The following is a 22,887-nucleotide window of genomic DNA, read 5'->3' on the forward strand; positions in this document are numbered from 1 at the left end:
GCATTTAAGTGCGCCGGAACAGAGTCACATGATGTGGGTGATAAACAACAACAGCTATCAGCTGTAAACGTTGATAAGAGGAGAGTATAAAAGTGATTTATCAGAGGATGGTAACACAGCTCTTTATGTCGTCACGGTAACCGGAGCAGCAGACGTTTTGGCACGAGACAGAGAGATTGTTTCCTGTAGTTTGTGTCGTGAGTTTTGTAGAGGAGAAAATGAGCATCAATAGAAATGCAACCGCAGATTTATACAGGGAATGCGTCGCCCGGGACGTCGAGGAAAACGAAACTACACCTTTATTAGCAAATGTAAGTATTAAACAGCACCGTGTTTTTAACAGATAAGAAACAGCGCTTCAATCTTTATGTTTGAACTTCAGGAATAAGCAGCAGAAACTTTTATTACACAGTTTAACTATCTGTGAACAAAGTTGGCTGACATGTCAAAATGCTGCTTATGACTGACATCACGTGCTTTTTTCTGAAAACTTCTTAGTTTCCTTTCTGCTTTCTGTCTCTGTCACCATGGTATTTCAGTGATTCATTTCCACAGATGATATAATCTGTATTTCTATTTCATTTTTATGCAGATGCCACTTATCATTTGTAGTTTTAAATTGATTTTACACAGATATTCAGTTTGCTCATCATGATCAGCAGCCTATAAAACAGTTACATAATGTGTTCTGCAGCTCTGAAGGTACTTTCCAAAGTCTATTTGATGTTTCATTTAAGCCTGAAGAACACCAGAACCAGCTTTGAAAAGCTTTTTAAATTTTTCTGTACTTGTAGAATTTAAACTTCTCCCCAGGTTGTTGAAAATGTCTAAATTCTCAACAGCATTACATAAATCATAACCCTGGTGTCCTTAGTGACGCCACATCCCAATCAAGACATATTTTGATCATCACTGATTGTGGTAATTTTTGGAGATGGCCCATTAAACACTAGTGACTGATTCTGTGAGCTCAAAGAGTTTTTGTTTCATATATGACTCTAAGTCTTGGGTTTGGCATCGAAATGCTTGCATATTTGAGTTAGTAGTTAGATAGTGTTGTCACAAATATAAATTTATTGATACATGTCAACTCTGAATATTTGAAAAAGTTTCAGTACTCATTTTCCAGCTGTGTTTTCTTGCTCTCTCTTATTGTCACTGTTTACTACAGTCATTCTGCTCATCTCTGCCACTAATAATAATTCAACCTGTATACCCTCAGTGTAAATTTCTGCCCACGGTATAAAAAAGGGTATTGAATACTGATAATTTTCATGGTGTTGTATTGAGGTTACAAATTCCAGTACAGTGAAGTCTCCATGGTAGCTTTGAGTGTGTACCAACAGTCCAGTACATTTAGCATGTCACTGTGAAAGATACTGGCATGTTGCATGTTTCTCTAATGTTGAAAAAAAAAGAATAAATGGTTCAGATTTTCAAAGCAACATGGGGCTGTTTTTAAGTATAGGATGTGCATTTTACATTTTTTTGGGGTGGCTTTTCTCTTGAATATCCTTAGCATTACATATTCTGAAGAAGAAGCACAGATGCAGGCGCAGATGCAGATGTAGAGTTTCTGCGGGGCTCATCAGTGATAATGAGTTATCTGACAGTGTGTAGGTGGAGGTCCACACTGATCAGTCAGCGTCATTCACACCAGCTCAGAAAGGAAGTGGTGAGAATGGAAACGCCCTTGTGCTTAATTTGATGGCACATTGTCATGTTAAGTCAACTTAATTACTCATTACTATAAAGCATTATATAAAGCATGTCATCTAGATTAATCCTATCACCAATCTGCAGCTAAGCACAAGACATAAAAGAATAGAAAGCAGGTGAGATAAGCAGTGATAGGGACATGTTTACACCACTGTGACCCCAAACAGGAATGAGCTGGTGATGAAACATCTTTATGAATACATTACTATACAATAATAGAATAGTACATATTTATTTTAAAAGTCACATTTATAGTGTCTTCAAATCCATGTAAATGAATTTGATACATTATAATTTTAAATGGCAACCAGTCTGTATTTCCATCCAGGGCTGGGCAGTATGGAGAAGGGTTGTAGGGTTGAGTTTTGGGGCTTTTACAAAATATTTGCAAAATGAGATTTCTGATAAATAATGATCAGTAATGTGGATATAATGACTAAGGGTGCAAAGGCAAATTATAGAGCCGGATAGGACAGTCTGTTAAATTCATAAAATGACATAACTGTACTGTAATTCAGCCTTTAAAACCAGGAAAAGACTAGGATATTACAATATCCCAAATCTAAAATGATATCTAGTCTCATATCAAGATATCGTCATATTGCCCCTTCCTGTTTCCACTCGGTGTCATAGTTTACTTCCTGTCTTTCCGTACTGTAACCCAGGGTGAATCTGACTCAGCAGCCTGCAGGTCAATTCAAGCTTGTTGTGACACTGACACCAGAGTTGCCACTCGTTCTCTCCAGGATATCCCCTATTAGAGAGGTCAAGCAGTTTGGGCAGCTCCCCTTATCCTGAGCTCAGGCAGCTGTCCCACCGCCAGCAGCTCAAATCCCACCCCATCCATTCCCATTTCCATTCCCTGATCCTACATGCCACTGCAGTGTTGTTTCATGACATCCATCATCAGGGCCGGCCAGTTGTTCTTAATACTGTCAGGAGCAATTCTGCTACAGCTCTAACAAATATAATCAGGTTGCTTCTGCTTCTTATGTCCTCACACTCGTTTTAAGTCATTTATCCACATGTTGTTTCTGTGCTGTGTGTGCAGGGACCAGTGCAGAGCAGATCTAAAGGAGCATCGTTCGCCTCCTCTGTGTTTAACCTGATGAATGCCATCATGGGCAGCGGTATACTCGGTCTAGCTTATTCTATGGCCAACACTGGAATAGCTGGGTTTTGGTAAGAACACTCTCATAAAACCTTTTTACCACAGTGCTGTTTAAGTATCCTACAGAAATTTAGCTACATGTGCACTAATTTCCTACTCTGTCTCTCTCTAGTATCCTGTTAGTGTTAGTGGCTGGCCTGGCTGCGTTCTCTATACATCTCCTTCTGAAGCTATGTGACCAAACAGGTGAGACAAGAACAATGGAGACACAATCTAACTGTAGACAATCAGCTCCCTGTGAGTTTGTCATGATTAGATTAGTATTCAGGGAAGTAGTTGATATGATGCTATCTCTCTGTGTCTTTATTTCCTTCCTAAGTGAATCAGGTGACATGTAAATACTGTTCAAAATAATCAAAGAAGCCATGAGATGAGATAAGAAGAGATAACAGGGGGTTGCTTTTTATCAAACTGAAGGTGGGAACATCCTGTCCTGATGTTTGGTCATCATTGAGAGGAAACTCCAAATAGATTTAAACGTTAAAGTGTATTGATTTGATTGACTGCTTGATTGATTTGATAATTTAAAATACCAGGCACTCTGGGTCTTCAACAGGAGGTCCACAACCCCATTCATTAAAAACACCATTTAATATACAGTACACAACATAAATGATAGGCTAAGTATTACCCATGAATCAGTATGCAATCATGTGAGCTAGCTAACGCTAAATCACTGTGCAGCACTTATCCAAAACAGCGAGGTGAACCAGGAAGCTAACATTTATGTACCAATGAAATATAATGGCCAGTTAGCTGTATCATTATTCCAAGTGTATGGATGTTCCTGTGAGCCACAATTTTGTAACTTTTCAGTTAAGAGACTCTGACACACCGCCCACCTCAGACACAACTGACAGGCTAACACACCTCACCATGCTACAACTGCTGCTGACTTAGTAGTTACAGGCAAGCACAAGCAAGAGAAGACCCAAAAATATACAGACAGTTATCTCAAGTGCAACTTCATTTCATTCATTAAATGTAGCAGGCGCTGCCTGACTTGTCAAAATGCTGCTTATGACTGACATCACATGCCTTTTTCCGAAAACTTCTTAGTTTCCTTTCTGCTTTCTGTCTCTGTCACCATGGTATTTCAGTGATTCATTTCCACAGAGGATATAATCTATATTTATATTTAATTTTTATGCAGATGCCACATATCATTTGTAGTTTTAAATTGATTTTACACAGATATTCAGTTCGCTCATCATGATCAGCAGCCTATAAAACAGTTACATAATGTGTTCTGTGGCTCCAAAGGGAGTTTCCAAACTCTGTATATTCAGTTCCTCTCTTTCATTTAGATTTACCTTAATTGTTTTGCCTAAAAACAGTTTCATTTTGAGCCTGAAGAACACCAGAACCAGCCTTAAAAAGCTCACTAAGTTATTTTTCTGTATTTGTAGAAGGTAAACTTCGCCTGAGATTGTTGGAAATTTCTAAATTCTCGACAGCATTACAGAAAACATAATCCTGGTGTCTTCAGTGGAAGCTACATCCCAATCAAGACATGTATTGATCATCACTGACTGTGATAGTTTTTGGGGTTGGGCCATTAAACACTAGTCATTGATTCTGTGAGCTCAAAGAGTTTCTGTTTGATATATGAATCTAAGTATTCCGGGTTTGGCATCAAAATGTTGTCATATTTGAGTTAGATAGTGTTGTCAAAAATATAAATTTATCAAAAATATGTCTACTCTGAATATTTGAAACAGTTTCAGTACTCATTTTCCACAGTATCATCTGCTCTGTCTCTCTGTGAGCCGACAAACGTTGAAGACTCCCGCAGTACACAAATGTGTTTAATACAGTCACATGACTTACTTCCATTAAGGTAGCAGTACCAGAAGAAGGCCGGCAGGAAAAGGAAATTACATGTGTGTATGATGCTCTTGTCCCATTTTTCCAGTAATACACTTACAATACAAAAACATGAATGATAATCAGTCAAAACTTGTCCTGGAATGGATCATAACTTATTTATGTAGCACCTTTTCAAAAAAGAAGTGCTTTGAGAGACAAAGCAAAAGCAGAAACAGGATACTGAGAAGGCAGTATAGCAATGGAAAGCCTACTGATCATATTTAAGACAAAATTAAGGTCAAGTTAAGATGAGGTTACACAAGGAGACAAAAAGTTGCCAGTGGCAATTAAAGCAACAAAACAACGAAATAAAAAGCAAGTCCATAAAGAAAAGTGATGAGAAGTTTCACTGTACCAACGTACTCAGCGTCCATTTTCAGCTGTTTTTTAAAACTATTTGGAGAATATTTGGGATTTCATTTCCCTCCTCCCCCCATGTAGAGGAATGCACTTCTCCCTGCTTCAGTATTTATATTGGGTTGTCTCAGATTAGACACACTAGCCCGTGTATTCAGGCTATGAGAGTCATGAACATACTGAAGATACCTAGTAAGTAATTTGGACATAGACCTTGTAAATCCTTATGTGGCTCCAGAGAGAGATTCTGATAAATTACCTTTTAAAAACCCTTTACTTGGGTCTGTAGGGATGCACGATAGGAGGAAAATATGCAGTAACATTGTTGAATATTGCAATAACAATATTACTTGTGACAAAAAAATACAAGTCATAAAAAATAAACAGATACTAAGGGTACTCAGTTCTGCCTTTCTGCTGCTCAGCATACTGCTAAAATACAACAGATTGCTTGTGGATTTTTTTCAAATGACAAAAAAGGAAATTTTTTATTGGACAATTGAACGTTGAACTGAACACAAAAGGCACAATTTTTTAAAAGAAAAAGGATGATAGTTAAATTTTAAAGTGCACTTTTTTACCGATACCCTCTCTCAACTAACTCAAAAAATTGCTAAATGCAACACCGCAGTCTTTCATGATGTGTTTATCGCTCAACGACATATTGTGCAGCCCTAGTCTGAATACTACAAGTTTGAAAGTGAAAAAAATTCTGGGGGTGTGGAGTAGAGCTGCATCGATTAGTCGACTAAACAATTAGTCAATCAAAAGAAAGTTAATTACTAACTATCTTAATAATCAATTTATAGTTTCCAGTCTTTTTTCAAGCAAACATTTGCTGTTCTACCTTCTTAAATGTGAGAATTTGTGGCTTTTCTTCGTCATCTATGATCGTAAGTGATGTATGAAGTAGTAAATGTATGATAGTCTTTGGGTTTTGGACTGCTGGTTGGACAGGAGCAGCAATTTGAAGCCCTCACTTTTGGCTCTGGGAAGTTGTGATGAGCATTTTTCATTATTTTTTAAAACATTTTATAGACTAAATGATTAATTGTGCAAATAATTGGCAGATTACTAGTTGCAGTCTTAGCGTGGAGTTAGGAAGCAGTGAGCTAAGCAGACGGTTTTAGCCTGCTCCTCGTCTCTGATTGAGTCGAACAGCTCAAGACTGTAGTCACCACCATTAGTGCAACATATCTGAATCTATGACTTAACTGTCTGCAGTCGAGTTGCATTATGGGTAATGTAGGCACCGGGTTTCAACAGTTGAGAAGAATACCTGGACAAAAAGACAATGTGTCTGGTTTTGCTGCATCAATTTTGTTTTAAACTGTTCATCCAGACTCTGTGGAGCACTCTTTTAATTGGGTCTGATGTTTTTCACTTGACTCTCTTAGGTATCAATTCATACGAAGCGGTCGGAGAGAAAGCCTTGCAAAAACCAGGAAAAGTAAGTGTTGTGTTTTGGATTAGTGTGAGTTTGCCCTGTCAGAAAAACAGGGCATTTACTCACTTACATTTTCAACATTACCAGAAACCTCTTCGCTCTAACAGCCTTTTCAAATTTCTTTTTAGATTCTGGTTGGAATTTCTATTCTTGTCCAAAACATTGGTGGTAAGTCAGCTCCCATTGCACTGCACAGTTACACACATTTCTTTGACATGTTGGTCATAAACCGATTTTGTGGTTTCTTTAGAAGCAGAGTGTTGAAGAGGGGCTGCAGGGTCAGACTATGGCCAGTATGTTTTGGAGGCAGATAGTGCCTCCTACTGGTGATCAGGAGCGCCTGCGCTCAGGTTCACTATCCCTCCATCCTGTGAGGCTATTATCTGGATTCCCTGATAGCCTTTGACCCTGCAGCCGCTGTCCTCTCAGCCCGCTCCCCTGGGCTTGAAACCTGACTTTACGCCATATCGATCACTGATGGTAAACCCACCCAGTGTTGAGTAACCTAATGGGACCCCTCCCTTCATCCACCCCACCCCCCTCACATCTCTTTCTCTTTGCTACTGCCATCTCCGCTGCCTCGGCCACAAACTGTGCTTCTCAGACAGCGGAGAGCGGAGGTGATCGCTCCTCTGCAGTCATTAGTGACACGGCTGAGTGGATTACTGCCGTGCCCTCTGGTATGTTTGTGGTTTTCCCAGCATGGGGCAGTAACGTGTGAGAGTGTGAGAGCCAGCACTCCAGCATGCATCACTCTCCACCCCGGGCCCCTTTTATAAGAGTGCAATTAGCCTCACTCTGGGTAAACATTCATCTGTACTGCCAAAGGCTGATGGGCCAATTGACCTTAATTACTGCCCAGCCCAGGGCTCTCACAGCCTGCCTGTCCCCTCACTCTTAATGAAATGAAAGTGGCTCTGTCTTATGCTGAACACTCTCTCCCACTGTCTGCTGACCACACACAGACGGTTTACATCAATATTCCTTGAATTCATGCTTATTATTAAAATATGTTTCCCTGCCACTTGGCCAATAACAATCCTTTTTCTTCACTCAAGGGCCCTTTTTTGTTTAGAGATGTAAGTATTGGACCCACCAGGAATCCCCATGGAAGTGTTGATGTGCTTACAGTAACCAACTGCATGAAACTAAACCATTGCACCATGCCTGTTGTGTGATCCTTGTCAGTGTGTCTTTATGGGCTTGTGTGGTTGAAATCATTCTTTTGTTTTTGTGGTGCGTTTAAATTGCAGTGAAACTTTTTGTCTAAAGACACTAAATCAACCACTGCCTCAGAATAACCTTATTGACAGATCGTAGTGTGCTTATAATGGCATTAGTTATTCAGGGAGTGAGTGTCCTTGCGTCTGTGTGGGCTCGAGGGTTATTGGAGGAATTTTCTTTCATAAACAAATACAGGATCTGAGGGATTATGGTCTAGGCTTATTTAACGGCGAGTGTAAGACCTGCCCCCGGGGCAAAGATGCCCCAGCTAACTCCTGCTCTGCCTGGCTTCACAAATTTAAATCCCTTAACATTATCTCCCTTTATGACTGACCACACAATCGGCCAGAAACGTCCTCTCCACCTCGTCTCCATCTCCCTTTTCCCCATTCTCCTCCTGGTGTTTTTGGGGCTGCTATGACCCTCAGGAAGTGACCCCGATCCCCTCTCTGATTGGCTGTCCGTTGGAAGGATGTTGGAGCCCGGCGGAGGCTGATAATATCCTGTTTCCTCTTGAGGTGGAGCAGTGGGAGAAATACCTGGATTAGCGTCAGAGATCATTATTGTTAGCCTTCCTCCCCCGCCTCACACTTTCTCCATCCTGGCTGCTACTCCTGGTCTCCAGCAGTTGGAAGATCTGCATAATGTCTGCTCCTCTGCACCGAGGGCTTTGCTGGTGATCCCCTTGAGCTGCTTGCCCCACCCATCTGCATTAACTCAGAGCTGTGGTTCCCCCCCTCCACCCTGCCTTCATTTCCCTGTGCTGGAAAACACACACCATCCTCGCACAGCAATTTAGAAGTGCTTGCGGCCACATAGAGTCATCTGCTGTGTTTGTGATTTAGTCGTTTGGCATGATTGTTTATTTTATTTTAAAAACAGACATTCTCTGAATCTTTTTTTCCTCTCTCCCCTCAGCCATGTCATCCTATTTGTTCATCCTGAAGTCAGAGCTTCCTGCAGCCATCAACAGCTTCGTGAGCTCACAAAGCGAAGGGTGGGTACATCAGCTCCCTTCCTCGCCAATAAGGAAATTCGGTTCAAAATCTGTCACAGCTGCGGCTAAAACCGAGCCATTCTTTTAGATTAGCTAAACTAAGATAACGAATGAGTCATTCCTGTTCCCATGATGTTGTAGATTATACCTTTGGCCTTCAAATAAGTCAAATTTGACACTCGTGCACCACAAAGCTACAAAAACTTAGCCGGGCAATGAGAAACGTATGAATAATGCGGTGGGAGAAGATCTCTCACTAAACCACAGTACACTACTAACACTTTGTCTGTGAGTGACTGGAGGGAAACTGGTGCTCTGTAGCCTGAAGCATGCCCAGAGGAAATGTATTTACGACGTAGAGCCATACATCACCCATCATGAGCAGCCCGTGTCTTTCATTGGCCTACATGGACGAGCCTCACAGAGACGTCCCAGGCCAAGAATGTAACTTCTATCACTTTATTATTGGCCACACTGGTTTAAGTGAGCGTTGTAGCTGCTCTCAGCCCAATCCGTCAACATCTGAATCTTCCACACACAGCTGCTTTGTATTAGTGCTCTCCTTTCACCCCCAAATCTCTCGCACATGTTCCCCGGAATCAGACTGATACAAGGGGATATCAGTTTTGCCATTCTAATTACAGCTCGCTGCTGAGGGAAACAAAACATTTCTGTTAATGAGTGGCTTTGGGATGTTAACAGACACACGCTTGATTCCATCAAAGCCCAAATAACCGACTTGTTTTATATTAAAACGCGTTTCTTTTTTCTGGCTCATTTATCATAACGCAGCAGAGTGAAAACACAGTTGTGCTCAATCTTTTAGTCTTTGTCTTTGCTAATGGACTGTGTGTCCTGTTTAGGTTTCTCCCATCAAGTCTCAGCTCAGGCCAACGATGCGGACAGCTGTGGGTTTGTGCTGCGTTAGTCAGATTTATGCTGATCTTCAACACTATGTGGAGATTGACTCATTGGCAGTCATACTCCAACCTTAACTGAGAGCTATCCTGCATCTTGTTAGAGCGTGAAATGTTCCACATTTCATGGGTCTTCTAGGTATCCTGCGCCTTTACAGTAAGCCTCTAGCCTCCTGAGAGTGGATCCTAGTGGCGGTGGAGATTTTTATACATCCCCGTGTGTGCATAACGTTCTGTAAAAGTGGAGAAGGGGGTTAGCTAAGCTGTGGTCGAGTGCTTCAGCTAAACTTAGGTTGGAGTAGAAGTGATTGGACAGGAGAGAGTCAGGGTCAAAACGGAGGTCTCCCTGACATCCAGTTACAGGGCAGAAAACAGCGTAGACGCAGAGACAAATCCATCAGCGCCTATGGTAACGCCACAGCTGTGAAACTGCCAAACAGGGGTCAGTGGGTGTTGATGTGGTCAGAGCAGGTGCTGCTGACTGTGGGAGCCCCATAAAGAGTAGTGGAGCCAGTCCCTCATGACCTCACGCTGCGGTCCAACATACAGCAGCACCCTTCCCACCCGACCCCGACCCCAGCAGAGCCGGCATGCCTTCCACATGTGTCACCTCGAACACTGCCCCCCTTCCTCCTCCTTCTCCTCCACAAGCTCTCCAATCCCGAATAAACCGCCAAGGCTATTCCTCAGCAAAGGAAAATATTATTCCCCCTCTCCGAAAACCCGGCAAGTGAAATGTGGTCTCATCTGACGGAGCGACACAACGTTTGCATGTGAATTACATAATTGTTATGGTTTGCAAGAACTAAAGCCCTTAATTCATACCACATGATGAATCTGTCGCTCTGTATTTGAGCACGAAATGGAGACAAATTTCCAGAGTTGGTCCCTTTTACGGCTCCGAAGATTCGTCTCTGTCACCCTGTGTCATCGCCAAGACCAGGGAGATGATGATGGGAACTGTGGCTTGATTCAGCTTCACACGTTAATTATTCATGTCCACTTGTTTTCCAGATATACCTGGTATGAAGACGGCAGGTTGCTTCTGATCCTTGCCACACTATGTGTTGTTCTACCCCTGGCAATGTTGCCTAAAATTGGTAAGTACGTGGATCAAGTGGTATCTTGATTTGCTGCCCTGAGTGGTTTGAATCGTTGTGTCTCACCCAGTATGTCTCTCACCTTTACAGGCTTCCTGGGCTACACCAGTAGCATTGCCTTTTGCTTCATGCTGTACTTCGCAATTGTGGTAAGTTGAAATATACATCTTCAAAAACATATTTGTTTATGCCTCCATGCTGGCGACAACTGTGGCTGAAGGGATCATGTTTTCAAGTTGTCTGTACATCAGTCTGTCCTATTTTATGAACATGTTACCTCAAACTTTGGCTCAAAAGCACACTGAACTAATTAGATTTTGGGGGTCAAATGTCACTGTGACTTCACAAAACTCCAGAATTCAGACATTAATTACGACAAAATTTCCCACACGTCTAATAGAAGTGAAGTGATAACATTTTATGTCCAAAAGGTCAAAGGTCAACTTCACTATGACATCATAATGTTCTGCAAAAACACTTTCCTGGCCATTATTAATATCAGCTTTGGCTATCACACAGAAGATTTAGAGTCCCACAGGCTCAAATAAACAGACTGAGGAACTAACTGTATTAAATCAGAGTATGGCTTCTAAGTAGCCTCAGTTTATCCACTCCACTGCATCTACTTTTCGTAATGTCTGATGTGATTTGTGGTGTTTGTAATATAGTTTTGTTGTTTTGTCAAATGTTGTTTTGTATTTATGTGAAACACCTGACGTCCTGAGATGCAAGACAAATCTGAGATTTCTTTCCGAAATCAAATTAAATCAAATTATTCAACATCATAACCGAGGAACAGAAGGGAAGACATTCGGTCCGATAGTAAATTGGTGACTCTATTCTTGGGTGTCCACCATGAACTGACTGTATAGATTTTCTATGCTGCTGGGTTGAAGATGTGTGTGTGAAGCATCCATGTTTTAGAATTCGTAGCTTCTTTACAGCAACATCCATATTTGAAGAATTGTCTGCTGTCATCGCTCTGTATAAGTCTGGACAGACATGGGTGTGAACTGTAACTCGACTGGTTGGTGGAGGCATACAACCACAAGATGGTTTTAGTTTCCTCAGCTTTCCTGTTGTTGACATGTTGTGTTGTCTCCTCTCCAGGTTGTGATCAAGAAGTGGTCCATCCCCTGCCCACTGCCTCAAAATATGACAATCTCAGTTGCCGTCCAGGTAACAGCAACCCCAGTTTCCTTCTGTTCTAGTCCACGTGCACACAGACACACAAAAATAAGATACCGCAGGTCTGAGGTAGGTAGTCTGGATCAGACGGTCATGGCCACAGGCGTATGAGGAAAACCCAGGAGACTGAGTTCAATGATTATGTCAGCTTTGGCTGATGAGGACCAGAGAAGGCTGCAGAGAGCTGTGTATGGTGAATGATGCCAGTCCTGAGGGGAAGGAAGTTCAGGTGACCTTGCATCAGTCTGGAAATGACCTCTGGCCTTTTGGAATTATACAGACCGCAGTACAGCTTCAGACCTGGCACGGTTGTTTTCCCTTTAGCTCCAAAGCCAGGCTGTGGAATCTAGCTTCATGTTTCCTTCATTCTCAGCAGCACTGCAGAAGTCATCTCCTCTCAGAAATAACACGCACCCTCTTCTCTCCTTGTTTCTCCAGCTATCAAATTCCTCTGACGCAGAATGCACACCCAAACTCTTTGTCATCACCAGTAAGGTAGGTGTATGAAACCAGCCTTTTTCCTCTAAGCTGCACATGCAGGACCCGTGAGGTGGCAGGAAAACGGTGTGACTTGTCACCAGCAGACAGAACAACTTCTCACTAAGTTTGGGCTGTATGTGTAAGGATCGCGGGTGCACTGTGCAGCTGCCACTCATATTTATGTTACACTTAAAGGGCATATGTACATTCAGAATTACACAAAGCACATGTTTGGTCCAGATGTTAAAACCATAGACTGTATTAAAGAAGTGGACGAAGCCACTGTTACATCACACATTGGTTCATGGACTAATGTTTTGACGCCTTGAGTTCGGCCCTTTGGCCATCGACATTGGTTTTTTGAAGCCAGATGTGAACATATTTGTATGAGACGATGGCATTGCTCTCCTCTATTCTGATTGACAGGTTGCTGTGGCAGCGACCTGTCAGTCATACCCTGCTTTATCGTCTGTTTTACTCTAAATGGGAGCATAGTTTACAAAATGAACATCATGCTGTATTAAAGACGACTTGAAACTTGCGATTGAGAAAATAAATTCATTAGGAAAATGTTTCCTGAGGTAATAAATCACGTGAAACGTAGGGTTATTTTCTCATTGACTTCTATAGAATTGGACTTCCTCTGCAACCAAAGACTGTAAAAAACAAAATGGATGTAGTCCATTGGTTTGTGGACTCCCATTTTGAAGCTTTGAGTTCGGCATTTTGGCTGTCATCATCTTGATTTTTGGAGCCAGACGTGACCATATTTGGGCAGGAGGCTGGCGCTGTGGAGGAGCGAGGGGTGGATCTGAGGGCTCCATCTGCAGACAGCCTTTCACTCAAAGTGGCCCCAACCTTACTTATGCTTAACTTTAAGTCTAAATAAAAAAAGTTAATGGTGATTTATGTAAAGATGTACCCCCGTACAGTTGTCATGAAGAGGGAAATTAGCTTTAGAGATCAAAACTATTTTTTTAACCAGACTGTAAACATGTTTATTTCCCACTTAAATTTGGGCATTTTTAACATGAGGGTCAATGGGGACTGACTCACTCTTGGAGTCAGCCTCAAGTGGCCATTCAGAGAACTGCAGTTTTTGGCTCTTTTTTCAGCCCCTGTAGTTGCCACTTGTTCGCAACCAGTGAAGTCGCCCCTTGCTGGCAGTTAGAAAGACTGCAGGTTGAAAGCACTTCCACCGGCTTCATCCACTTCTTGTATACAGTCTGTGGTTTTAACGCAATGTTTTGCAAGAAGATTCTATAAACTCTCAACAGTATTTAGTGATATATATTTCCATCCATTTACTCGGGAAAGTTCCTGAACTTTGCATCGTCACACTCTGCTCCCCAGATGATAATTAACCATGACACAAATCACACCTCGTCCCACCTAACCCCTCACTCCTGTGTACAACTGTAAGCTGATAGCTTGTTAATGACGGCTGTGCTCTGATGTATGTTGCAGAGTGGCTACGCCATCCCCACCATGGCCTTCTCCTTCCTGTGCCACACGGCTATCCTGCCAATCTACTGTGAACTGGACCAGTGAGTACTGCAGCCTCTCACCTTCACGTGACTGCTCAGTTTAAGTCACTGAATCTACTGTCCACCTGCCAAGTAAACATGACACTCAGTGAATGTGTCCTTGTGTCTTTCAGACCTTCAAAGTCCAAGATGCAGAACATTACAAATGTCAGTATTAGCCTCAGCTTCCTGGTTTACCTCGTTTCTGCGCTGTTTGGGTACCTCACCTTCTACGGTAAGCCTGCAGTGACACACTTACCTGTAACTAATGCCTGTAGTTACTTTTCCAAGCCCTGCCATATCTGTGTGCACTGTCCCCTCACTCTATCCTTGTCTCCTGCCCACAGCTCACGTGGACTCTGAGCTGCTGCTTGGCTACGACAAGATTATGCCTCATGACATCATGGTGATGGTGGTTCGACTGGCCATCCTGTTCTCCGTGTTGCTGACTGTTCCCCTCATCCTCTTCCCTGTGAGTACACTGACACCCTAATATTCTTTTAACACAGGTATCAAAGACTATAGTGGTTAGTAAAGTTAACTAAAACAAGACTGAAACTAGATGTAAAAAAAAAAAAAACATTTTCGTTTCTTGAAATAAAAATAGAAACTAGACTTTAGAAAAAAAACTAAAACTAATTGAAATGTTTATTATGTACTTACAAAACTAACTAAAATAAAAAAATACAGGAAATGCCTTTAGTTTTAGTCTTTGACAATGTGGTCAAATTTGTCGACACAGTAAGCATGAGGAGATGTATAATATTGATTGAACCTGGGATGTGTATGGAATGAGAACTTCTTAATTCTTGCCCCTCACAAATACCCCATGTATTATAATAAAAGATGTGTGTGTGTATGTATGGCACCCCTCGTCATGTCCTATGGTGGTAAAATCTATCCTCTGACTTGCATGTATCAGTTATCAGTTAAATTAAATCCTATGAACTCATACTTTTAGACCCCTTTATAAAAAAATCTGTCTTGATTGTTATTTATTTACTTATTTTCGTGGTCTTTTTCCTTCTTTATGATTTGGAACTCCAGTATTGATATGTCAAGTAATTAATTGATTAAATAACTAAATAATTTTAAATAATGATAACAATAATAGATGTCTAAAACTTATACTGAAACTAATTAATTTTTTTTAACATTTTAAACACTAAAAACTAATATACTGATATTAGCCAACCCACACTAAAAACTGACTGAAACGAACTGAATTGAAACCAAAAATTAAAAAACAAAGCAAAAAAAACTCTGAATGGTACTTTGCTCATTCCTTATTTTGGAATATTTACTCAATTCTATGAGATTACTTAAAAACAAGAAATGCTTGAAGTTGTTGCACTTGTGTAACAGAACTTCTGATGTAAAATTAAGTTTTATTTTGTTTATCGAGTCCTTGCTTTGTATGTTTATATCACTGCTTTTTAATGGTTATCCAGTTTATAACTTAAAAACATTTTTGATTGATTATTTTAGCAGAGCTAGATTTGTTTTTCTTTTGTAACTTTTTTATTTACATGTATTTATAATGCTGAATTTCATATTAAATGTATGTCTGTACCTTAGCTCAGATCCTGTTATGCAATTAGAAATAGATTTACTTTTTACTACCACCAACAAGTTCTTCATTCTAGTCCAAACACCACTCCAGTTTCCCTCTTCACTTATCTGACATTTGGTCAGAATGATTAACACTGCACATCTTCTATGAATATGTTTGGTTAGACTGAGCTTTGTTTGTGTGTGTGCTCCAGGCCCGTAAGGCTGCGACCCTGCTGCTGTTTGGAGGCCGACCCTTCACCTGGCTGGTCCACATCACTTCAACAGTAATCATCCTGAGTGCGGTGCTGCTGCTGGCCATCTTTGTGCCTGATATCAGTCATGTGTTTGGAGTAGTGGGTATGTGATGCTTATTATATATGTGAAAGGTCTGTATTGCTAGATATTATTACATTTTAGTAGAGCAATAGTTTCTGCTTAACTGTGACCTTTGACATTATTCTGTACAGCAGACATTAGACGCAGCCAAGCTCTCAGCCAAGATGTCAATATTTTGCAATTATTGATCGTGGTGGCTAAAATCACAGAATCTGCTCGTACATAATTAATGGTGCAGTCCTGCTTGAACAGTTTATGAAGCTGCTGTTCTCAGAGATGTGCTGCAGGCTGTCTGTGCAATTGAAGTGACTTTCCTGTTTCTTTCACCAGGATCCACAACATCCACCTGCCTGATGTTTGTTTTCCCCGGCATTTTCTACCTCAAGATCAACAGAGGACCCCTCAGATCCTTCAACTCCATTGGGGTAACTACACACTGATGTATATCTAAATTTTGGGGGGGGGGGGGGGTTATAACCATTTCCTTTAAGTAATGGTGCTAACTGTGTTGTCTCTGCTCTTTGTTTCTCTAGGCTGTGCTTCTGGTCATCTTTGGTCTCATTATGGGAATCCTCAGCCTCTCTACCATTGCTTACACATGGGCTCGTGCCTTCTAACCCCTTTCCCAAATTAAGCACAACAGCAACGAAAGGGGAAAGCATGCCAAAGAAACTAAATAAAAACTGGATTAAAAAAAAAAGGGAAGAGAGATGATAATCAGCATCACCTCAGGCAAAGTATTTATGGCAAAGTTGTTCTCAACACTAGACTTGTATGTGTTTTTGTACTTTCTTACAAACATAGCTCAAACTCAGCACATAGAGCTAAATGAAGTGAGGACTTTAAATATTCTACCCGCTGATTTTTTATTTTTATTTTTTAAATGTCTTTTTACAAGATGACTTTCAGACAATAACCAGGGCAAATCTTTACTTTTTTAGTATACCTGGCACAAAAGATTTATTGTGTCAGAATGTCACAAAAAAGTGTGAAGTAAGTTGCCCATTATCTTTAAGTTCATTGTATGTCCTTCATTTTTATTTTCTTAAAGCCCTTGTATTGTTGTATGTGGATGATCATGCACCTTATGTATACCAGTCTTCTAGCATTTTAAAATGCTGTTGACTAAGTCTGAGCCGTAAATTTGTCACGTTTACCGTTTTTTTGATATTTTGTTTATAGAATTTTTCAGTTGTACATGCACAATCACTTGTTTTCATTAATTGTTGTTTACACATATAACACAGTTTATTTACCACTTTGTTGTTTGTGATTTTTTCTTTTAAACCTGTTTATATTGTTTATTAAGTGTACTGAATGTAGGTAGTGTTACTGCTGCTACTGATCGGTGCTTTGGCCTTTTAATAAAAGGGAAACTGTTTATGTACTGACATGTCAGTTTGCTCATTCAATCACCAACCTGTCGTTATTAGTGCTGTGGAAAGCTCATCAGTCTAACATGTCACATTCATGGCTGTGCATTTGATTGGCAGGCACAGTATTGACGCTGAGACCTGCTCCTCAGCGCTGTGCTGTGGGTTCAGCCTGCAGCTAATGAAAGCCACATGCTTGGTACGTTTCTAATCATGATGCTGTTTAGATTGTCTTCATGTTGCCTCTGGAACCTACAGCCACTCGACTGCTGCTTTTAATCTAAGGAATTAGGCAGACTGGCCCCGTAGTCCCTGCAGAAAGCAGTGGCTGCCCGCTCTTCACGCCCCCTTAAAGTGGTTCCCCAGTCCAGGAAACATGCCATGCCTCTATCCTCTTTTCTGAAGGACAATCCCATGACAAAAGTGCACCACAGTCACTTGCAACACTGAATGTATATTTGGTGGTTGGTGGTAGTAAAAGTCAGAATACAACAATGTAAAAATGACAAGCCCTGCATTCAAACTCTTACTTAAGTAAAAGTACTCGTGCAGAAACTGTCTATCTGCTATATTTTCATATATGGCATTAGATTGTTAATACTACAACAATGTGCATGTTTCTCTTGTAGCTGGTCAAAGTGTAGTTAGGCCACAGCGTAAAAATACATAGACATCTGAAACTGACAAGGGGTCACAAGCTAAAGAGGCTGAAAACCACTGGTTTAATCTTCAACATTGCATTTTATTTTTATAAGCTTATCAAATGCTTTTTATTTAAAATCTTAATTTGAAAAATAACTACAGCTGTCAGTCAAGTAAAAGTGGTATATTACCCTCTGAAATGTAGAACTACAAAGTAGCATAAAAGGAAACACTTAAAAAAAAAGTACCCCAGATTTGTCCTAAGATAGGTGCTCGAGTAAATGTACGTTCTACTATTTCTAGTAGTAACAGGAAGAATTTGACTTGCGTAGCACCATCATCAGTCGTCTGTCACCATATCTGTGGAAACAAGCTCTTTCAGGAATAAGAAACAACCCCTGACACCCGTGCACAGGTTCCTATGGAAACCACAGTTAAACCCATTTGCAAAACAAGATTACCCCCTAGTGTCAGACTGTGTTTACAGCAGCCCAGCTCCTCCTCATTTCATTGACATTCCTCTGTTAGTTTATAAAATCCCAACTAGGAAGAGATAACCAGATGCTCCAGTTTTCTCCCAGTTTTATCATGTGTTGGAAACATGCACGTTAACACAGACCAGAGCTGTTTTTATGGAGGTCTGACTGGGGCATGAGTCCTCATCCCAGGGTGGGAGTGTTTTTGTTTAGTTAAACTCACTCACACCCCGGGCCTGTGTCCAGCAGTATGACAACACCATCTCCCAGGGTTAAAGGATGGAATGAGGCGGAGGAACGATGGTGGGCTGTAATGAATCCCCTGTTGGCAGTCTCTGCTCTCGTATTGTTTTAAGAGGAGTCGACTGTGTTCTTTGAAAATTATTTTCTGTTGTTGGAAATAGGGATTTTTGGGTAACAGCTGGGTCTGATCCCAGTGTCATTACTTTGACCTTTAACACAGTTTGATATCTTACTGTTAGATAGCACTGCCTTGGTGGATTAGATCAGTGATTCCCAATGAGGGATATTATTAATTAAAGGAATACATCAGCCACAAAATGATAATCTGTATATCAATTAATCAACCTGTGTTGTGCTGAATTTGTGAAAACATAATGTTTTTCCTGCATGCCTCCACAATGAACAAAGACTCCAAAAACATAAAATTTTTTGATAGATTAAATTTGATAACAGCAAGTAATTGATGATCATTTTGTGGGTGAAGTATTTAACTTAACTCAGCTAATTCAACTAAAACATTGCTGTTATATAGCCATATATTTTATGTTAATGACAAAAATAAACAATTCATAATTTTACAAATAAGTGTAATGAGCTTTAATACATTTACATTCACAACCTGAGTCGGTTTACAACTGGATGTGTGAAACCAGTTAAAAAGCAAACAGAAGTTGAAATAGTTATGGATAAACAGTTAAAATAAATAATGGATTTGAAATGGCTAGCTGAACGTAGGCTCATGGGTTACCCTAACCCTAACCCTAAGTTCAAATTATTTTGTTGCCAATGATGGCTAGGGGAGACCTTGAACTCACCTGGTAGAGCGTCCTTGCAGCAGTCCGGGTTTGATTCCAACCTGTGGCCATTTGCTCCATATCATCCCCCTTCTGTCTGCCCTCTTTCCAGTCTTTCTCAAACTGTCCTATAATACACACAATAAGCCCAAAAGAATATCTTTAAAAAAACGTAATGACTAGACAGATGACAGGTAGCTAAAAGTAATAAACTGTGGTTAGCCAAAATAATGAAGAACCCATTAAAATAATCAGCAAAATGTGAGGTAATGGATTAACCGTTAAAATAGTTACCTAACATTAAGTTAATGGATAAATGATTAAAATAGTTAGCTAAAGTAAGCCAAATAGATAAACAGCTAGTTAGCTAACACTGTCAGTCGTGGATACACAGTTAATAGTTACCTAAGTTAACAGTTAGCTAATTGATGAACAGTCAGTTAGCTAAGACGTTGTGGATAAACCATTAAAGTAGTTAGAAAAAGTAAGCTAATGGATAAACAGTTAAAATACTTAAGAAAAGGGTAAGCCTATAGACACACAGTTATTAAGCTAAAAGTAAGCTAATAGATACACAACTAGGTAGGCTACAAGTAATAGATAAAACAGTTAAAATAATTATCTTAAAATAAGCTTTTAGAAAAAACAGTTAAAATAGTTAATGTTACTTAAAGGTAAGCTAAGGGAAAAGCAGTTAAAATATTTAGCTAAAAATAACCTTCTGGATAATTTGTTAAAATTGCCAAGTGTATTGCTAGCTCAAAGTAAGCTAAGGAATAAATAGTTATCTAAAAATAAGCTAATGGATAAATTGTTAAAATAGCTAAAAGTAAGCTTATAGATAATTAGAATAGTTAGCTAAAAGTACACTAATGGATAAACAGTTAAAATAGTTAGGTATGTACGCTAATGGATGAACAGTTGAAATAGCTAAAAGTAAGCCTATAGATTTAAGCAATATCACATGAGAGGGAGTGATGTTGTACTGTGATATTGGCCGAGTGCCGAAGACAGTCACAGCTGTGATGATATCACAGTACAACATCACAAGCTCGAGTGTGATACTGCCTTTATACAACAGTTCAACAGTTTAATAAGCAAGGCTGATTAAGAAATGTTGAAAAATGAGGACAAAATAGATAATTTAAGCATTTTATTTGTCTTCCGCCAACAAAAATAGTTCCCTCAGGACTCCGCTGTCACCGTTGCTATGTAAAGCAGACATGGTGCGCCAGGCACTTACTCTTTACACACATTTATCTGCACGTTTCCATTAATTGTGCAGCCGGTGAAATAAGTCTCTGGTGACTGCATGGTGGACTGTCGCTTCACAGGCACAGCCTACTCTGCCTTCTGATCTGACAGTATGTTGCTTTTCTCCAAGTCATTGAGCTCCGCTGATGAAACACTGACAAACCTGGATGTGTGCTCAGATGGATTCAGCTTCTCCTCTCCCTCATCTTCCTCTGATGACCATTCATAGTTCAATTCAAAACTTATTTCAGGAAATAAATCCATATTTTTGGCTGTTTGACAGTGGATGAATTAATTAGCCTACAATGCAACTGCTGACCTAACTGACACTAACTGTCAGTTTTGATTTGATTGTTGATTGCAATCAGCTGTGAGGCAGAGTGATACATACACAGTGAAATAACCGTTGTACTCCAATATCATCACTACTGTCTCTCGACCAATCAGATTGCAGGGCCGGAACTAACTGTTGTATAAAAACAGTTAAAATATTTAGCTAAAAGTATATGGGGTGCCGTTTGTAAAGTGTCTCACGCTGAAAATAACATCAACATTTTGCCACATTTAGCTTCAAACAATGTTTAAAAAAGTATTGTGAATTTTTTAACGTCACCTTTTACCACATTTACAGCAATATTTGTTAACTTAGAAATATATTAAATAGTTAAATCTAAATATTAAATGTGGCACCTAAATGTTAAATGTTAAATCTAAATCTAAATATTAAATCTAAATCTAAATGCTAAATCTAAATCTAAATCTAAATGTTAAATCTAAATATTAAATCTAAATCTAAATATTAAATATAAATATAAATGTTAAATCTAAATATTAAATCTAAATCTAAATGCTAAATCTAAATCTAAATCTAAATGTTAAATATAAATATTAAATATAAATCTAAATGTTAAATCTAAATGCTAAATATAAATCTAAATGTTAAATGTTAAATTTAAATGTTCTGGGTGAAACTAAATATTTAGCTAATATGCAAATTCACACTGTTAAAAGCCTCCCGTTGTCGGATACGACATGAAACTACTCCAGTTAGCTCAATCATGTTGTAACTAAGACATCCGCTGGAAAAAAAAAAATTTTTCACGGACCGTTTAGTCATTACAGACACCGCTAACGGGGCTAACAGCTAACGGTTAGCCCCGCTAATCTACGATAACCATGTTATTAATTTCAGAACGTGATAGTAATGTTTGTTCAATCATTGTGTTTATAGACTTCACAAACACCAGATTAGTCTAAACGGTGATATAGTGATGTGAAAAATGTGAGATATGCATATATATATGTAGCTAAAGAGCTAAACTCCGCTGGTTTTCTACCCGGAAGTATTTGTAAACAACAAGGTGATTCCCTCCGAAGGGACACTACAACTCAAAGTACATGTCAAATAAAATTTCTCCAAACACGTTTCTTGTTATTTTAGGTAGTTATTATCACGCTAATGTATGTTCAAGTGTCCATTTCCCCCGATAAGTTGGTTTTAATTCGTTATTTGATTCTATAAACACAGTCTGACCATCTCGAGCTTTTATTTTGGTACTTCCGGTGACCGGCAGTGTGAATTTGCATATTAGCTAAATATTTAGTTTCACCCAGAACATTTAGATTTAACATTTAACATTTAGATTTATATTTAGCATTTAGATTTAACATTTAACATTTAGATTTAGATTTAGATTTAATTTTTAGATTTAACATTTATATTTATATTTAGATTTAATATTTAGATTTAACATTTAGATTTAGATTTAGATTTAGTATTTAGATTTAGATTTAATATTTAGATTTAAAATTTAACATTTAGGTGCCACATTTAATATTTAGATTTAACTATTTAATATATTTCTAAGTTAACAAATATTGCTGTAAATGTGGTTAAAGGTGACGTTAAAAAATTCACAACACTTTTTTAAACATTGTTTGAAGCTAAATGTGGCAAAATGTTGATGTTATTTTCAGCGTGAGCCACTTTACAAACGGCACCCCATAAAAGTACGCTAATGGATAAACAGTTATAAAAATTTAGCTTAAAGTTAGCTTATAGATAAACAGTTAAACTAGTTAGCTACAAGAAAGCTAATGGTTAAACAATAAGATAGTTAGTTTAAAGTAAGCAAATAGATAAATAGTTAAAGTAGTTAGCTAAAAGTAAGCTAAGGGATACCCAGTTAAAATAGTTAGCTACAAGTAAGCTAATGGTTA

At 39.3% G+C, this 22,887-nt stretch overlaps 1 protein-coding gene across 1 annotated transcript; it reads left to right on the plus strand.

Moving 5' to 3' along the window:
• The first annotated feature begins 32 nt into the window (after window positions 1–32).
• On the plus strand, window positions 33–17,272 carry slc38a6 (solute carrier family 38 member 6). The gene is made up of 16 exons (XM_033642055.2): window positions 33–311; window positions 2,771–2,901; window positions 3,003–3,076; window positions 6,514–6,566; window positions 6,692–6,731; window positions 8,706–8,784; window positions 10,716–10,801; window positions 10,892–10,950; window positions 11,912–11,980; window positions 12,428–12,484; window positions 13,937–14,016; window positions 14,130–14,230; window positions 14,343–14,467; window positions 15,762–15,906; window positions 16,216–16,310; window positions 16,419–17,272. Exons 1-16 carry the CDS (start codon window positions 219–221, stop codon window positions 16,500–16,502), a joined length of 1,371 nt encoding a protein of 456 aa, XP_033497946.1. The 5' UTR covers window positions 33–218; the 3' UTR covers window positions 16,503–17,272.
• The last annotated feature ends 5,615 nt before the right edge of the window (window positions 17,273–22,887 follow it).

Source organism: Epinephelus lanceolatus, chromosome 15, assembly GCF_041903045.1.
Source record: "Epinephelus lanceolatus isolate andai-2023 chromosome 15, ASM4190304v1, whole genome shotgun sequence".
Lineage (NCBI taxonomy): Eukaryota > Metazoa > Chordata > Actinopteri > Perciformes > Serranidae > Epinephelus > Epinephelus lanceolatus.

Bases quoted from the DNA above. Each gene is read 5' to 3' on its own strand.
- slc38a6 (XM_033642055.2), top strand. From the start codon at position 219: ATGAGCATCAATAGAAATGCAACCGCAGATTTATACAGGGAATGCGTC. The intron at 6,732-8,705 runs GTAAGTCAGCTC...CTCTCCCCTCAG, and splicing joins TCTTGTCCAAAACATTGGTG to CCATGTCATCCTATTTGTTC. The intron at 11,981-12,427 runs GTAACAGCAACC...TTGTTTCTCCAG, and splicing joins CAATCTCAGTTGCCGTCCAG to CTATCAAATTCCTCTGACGC.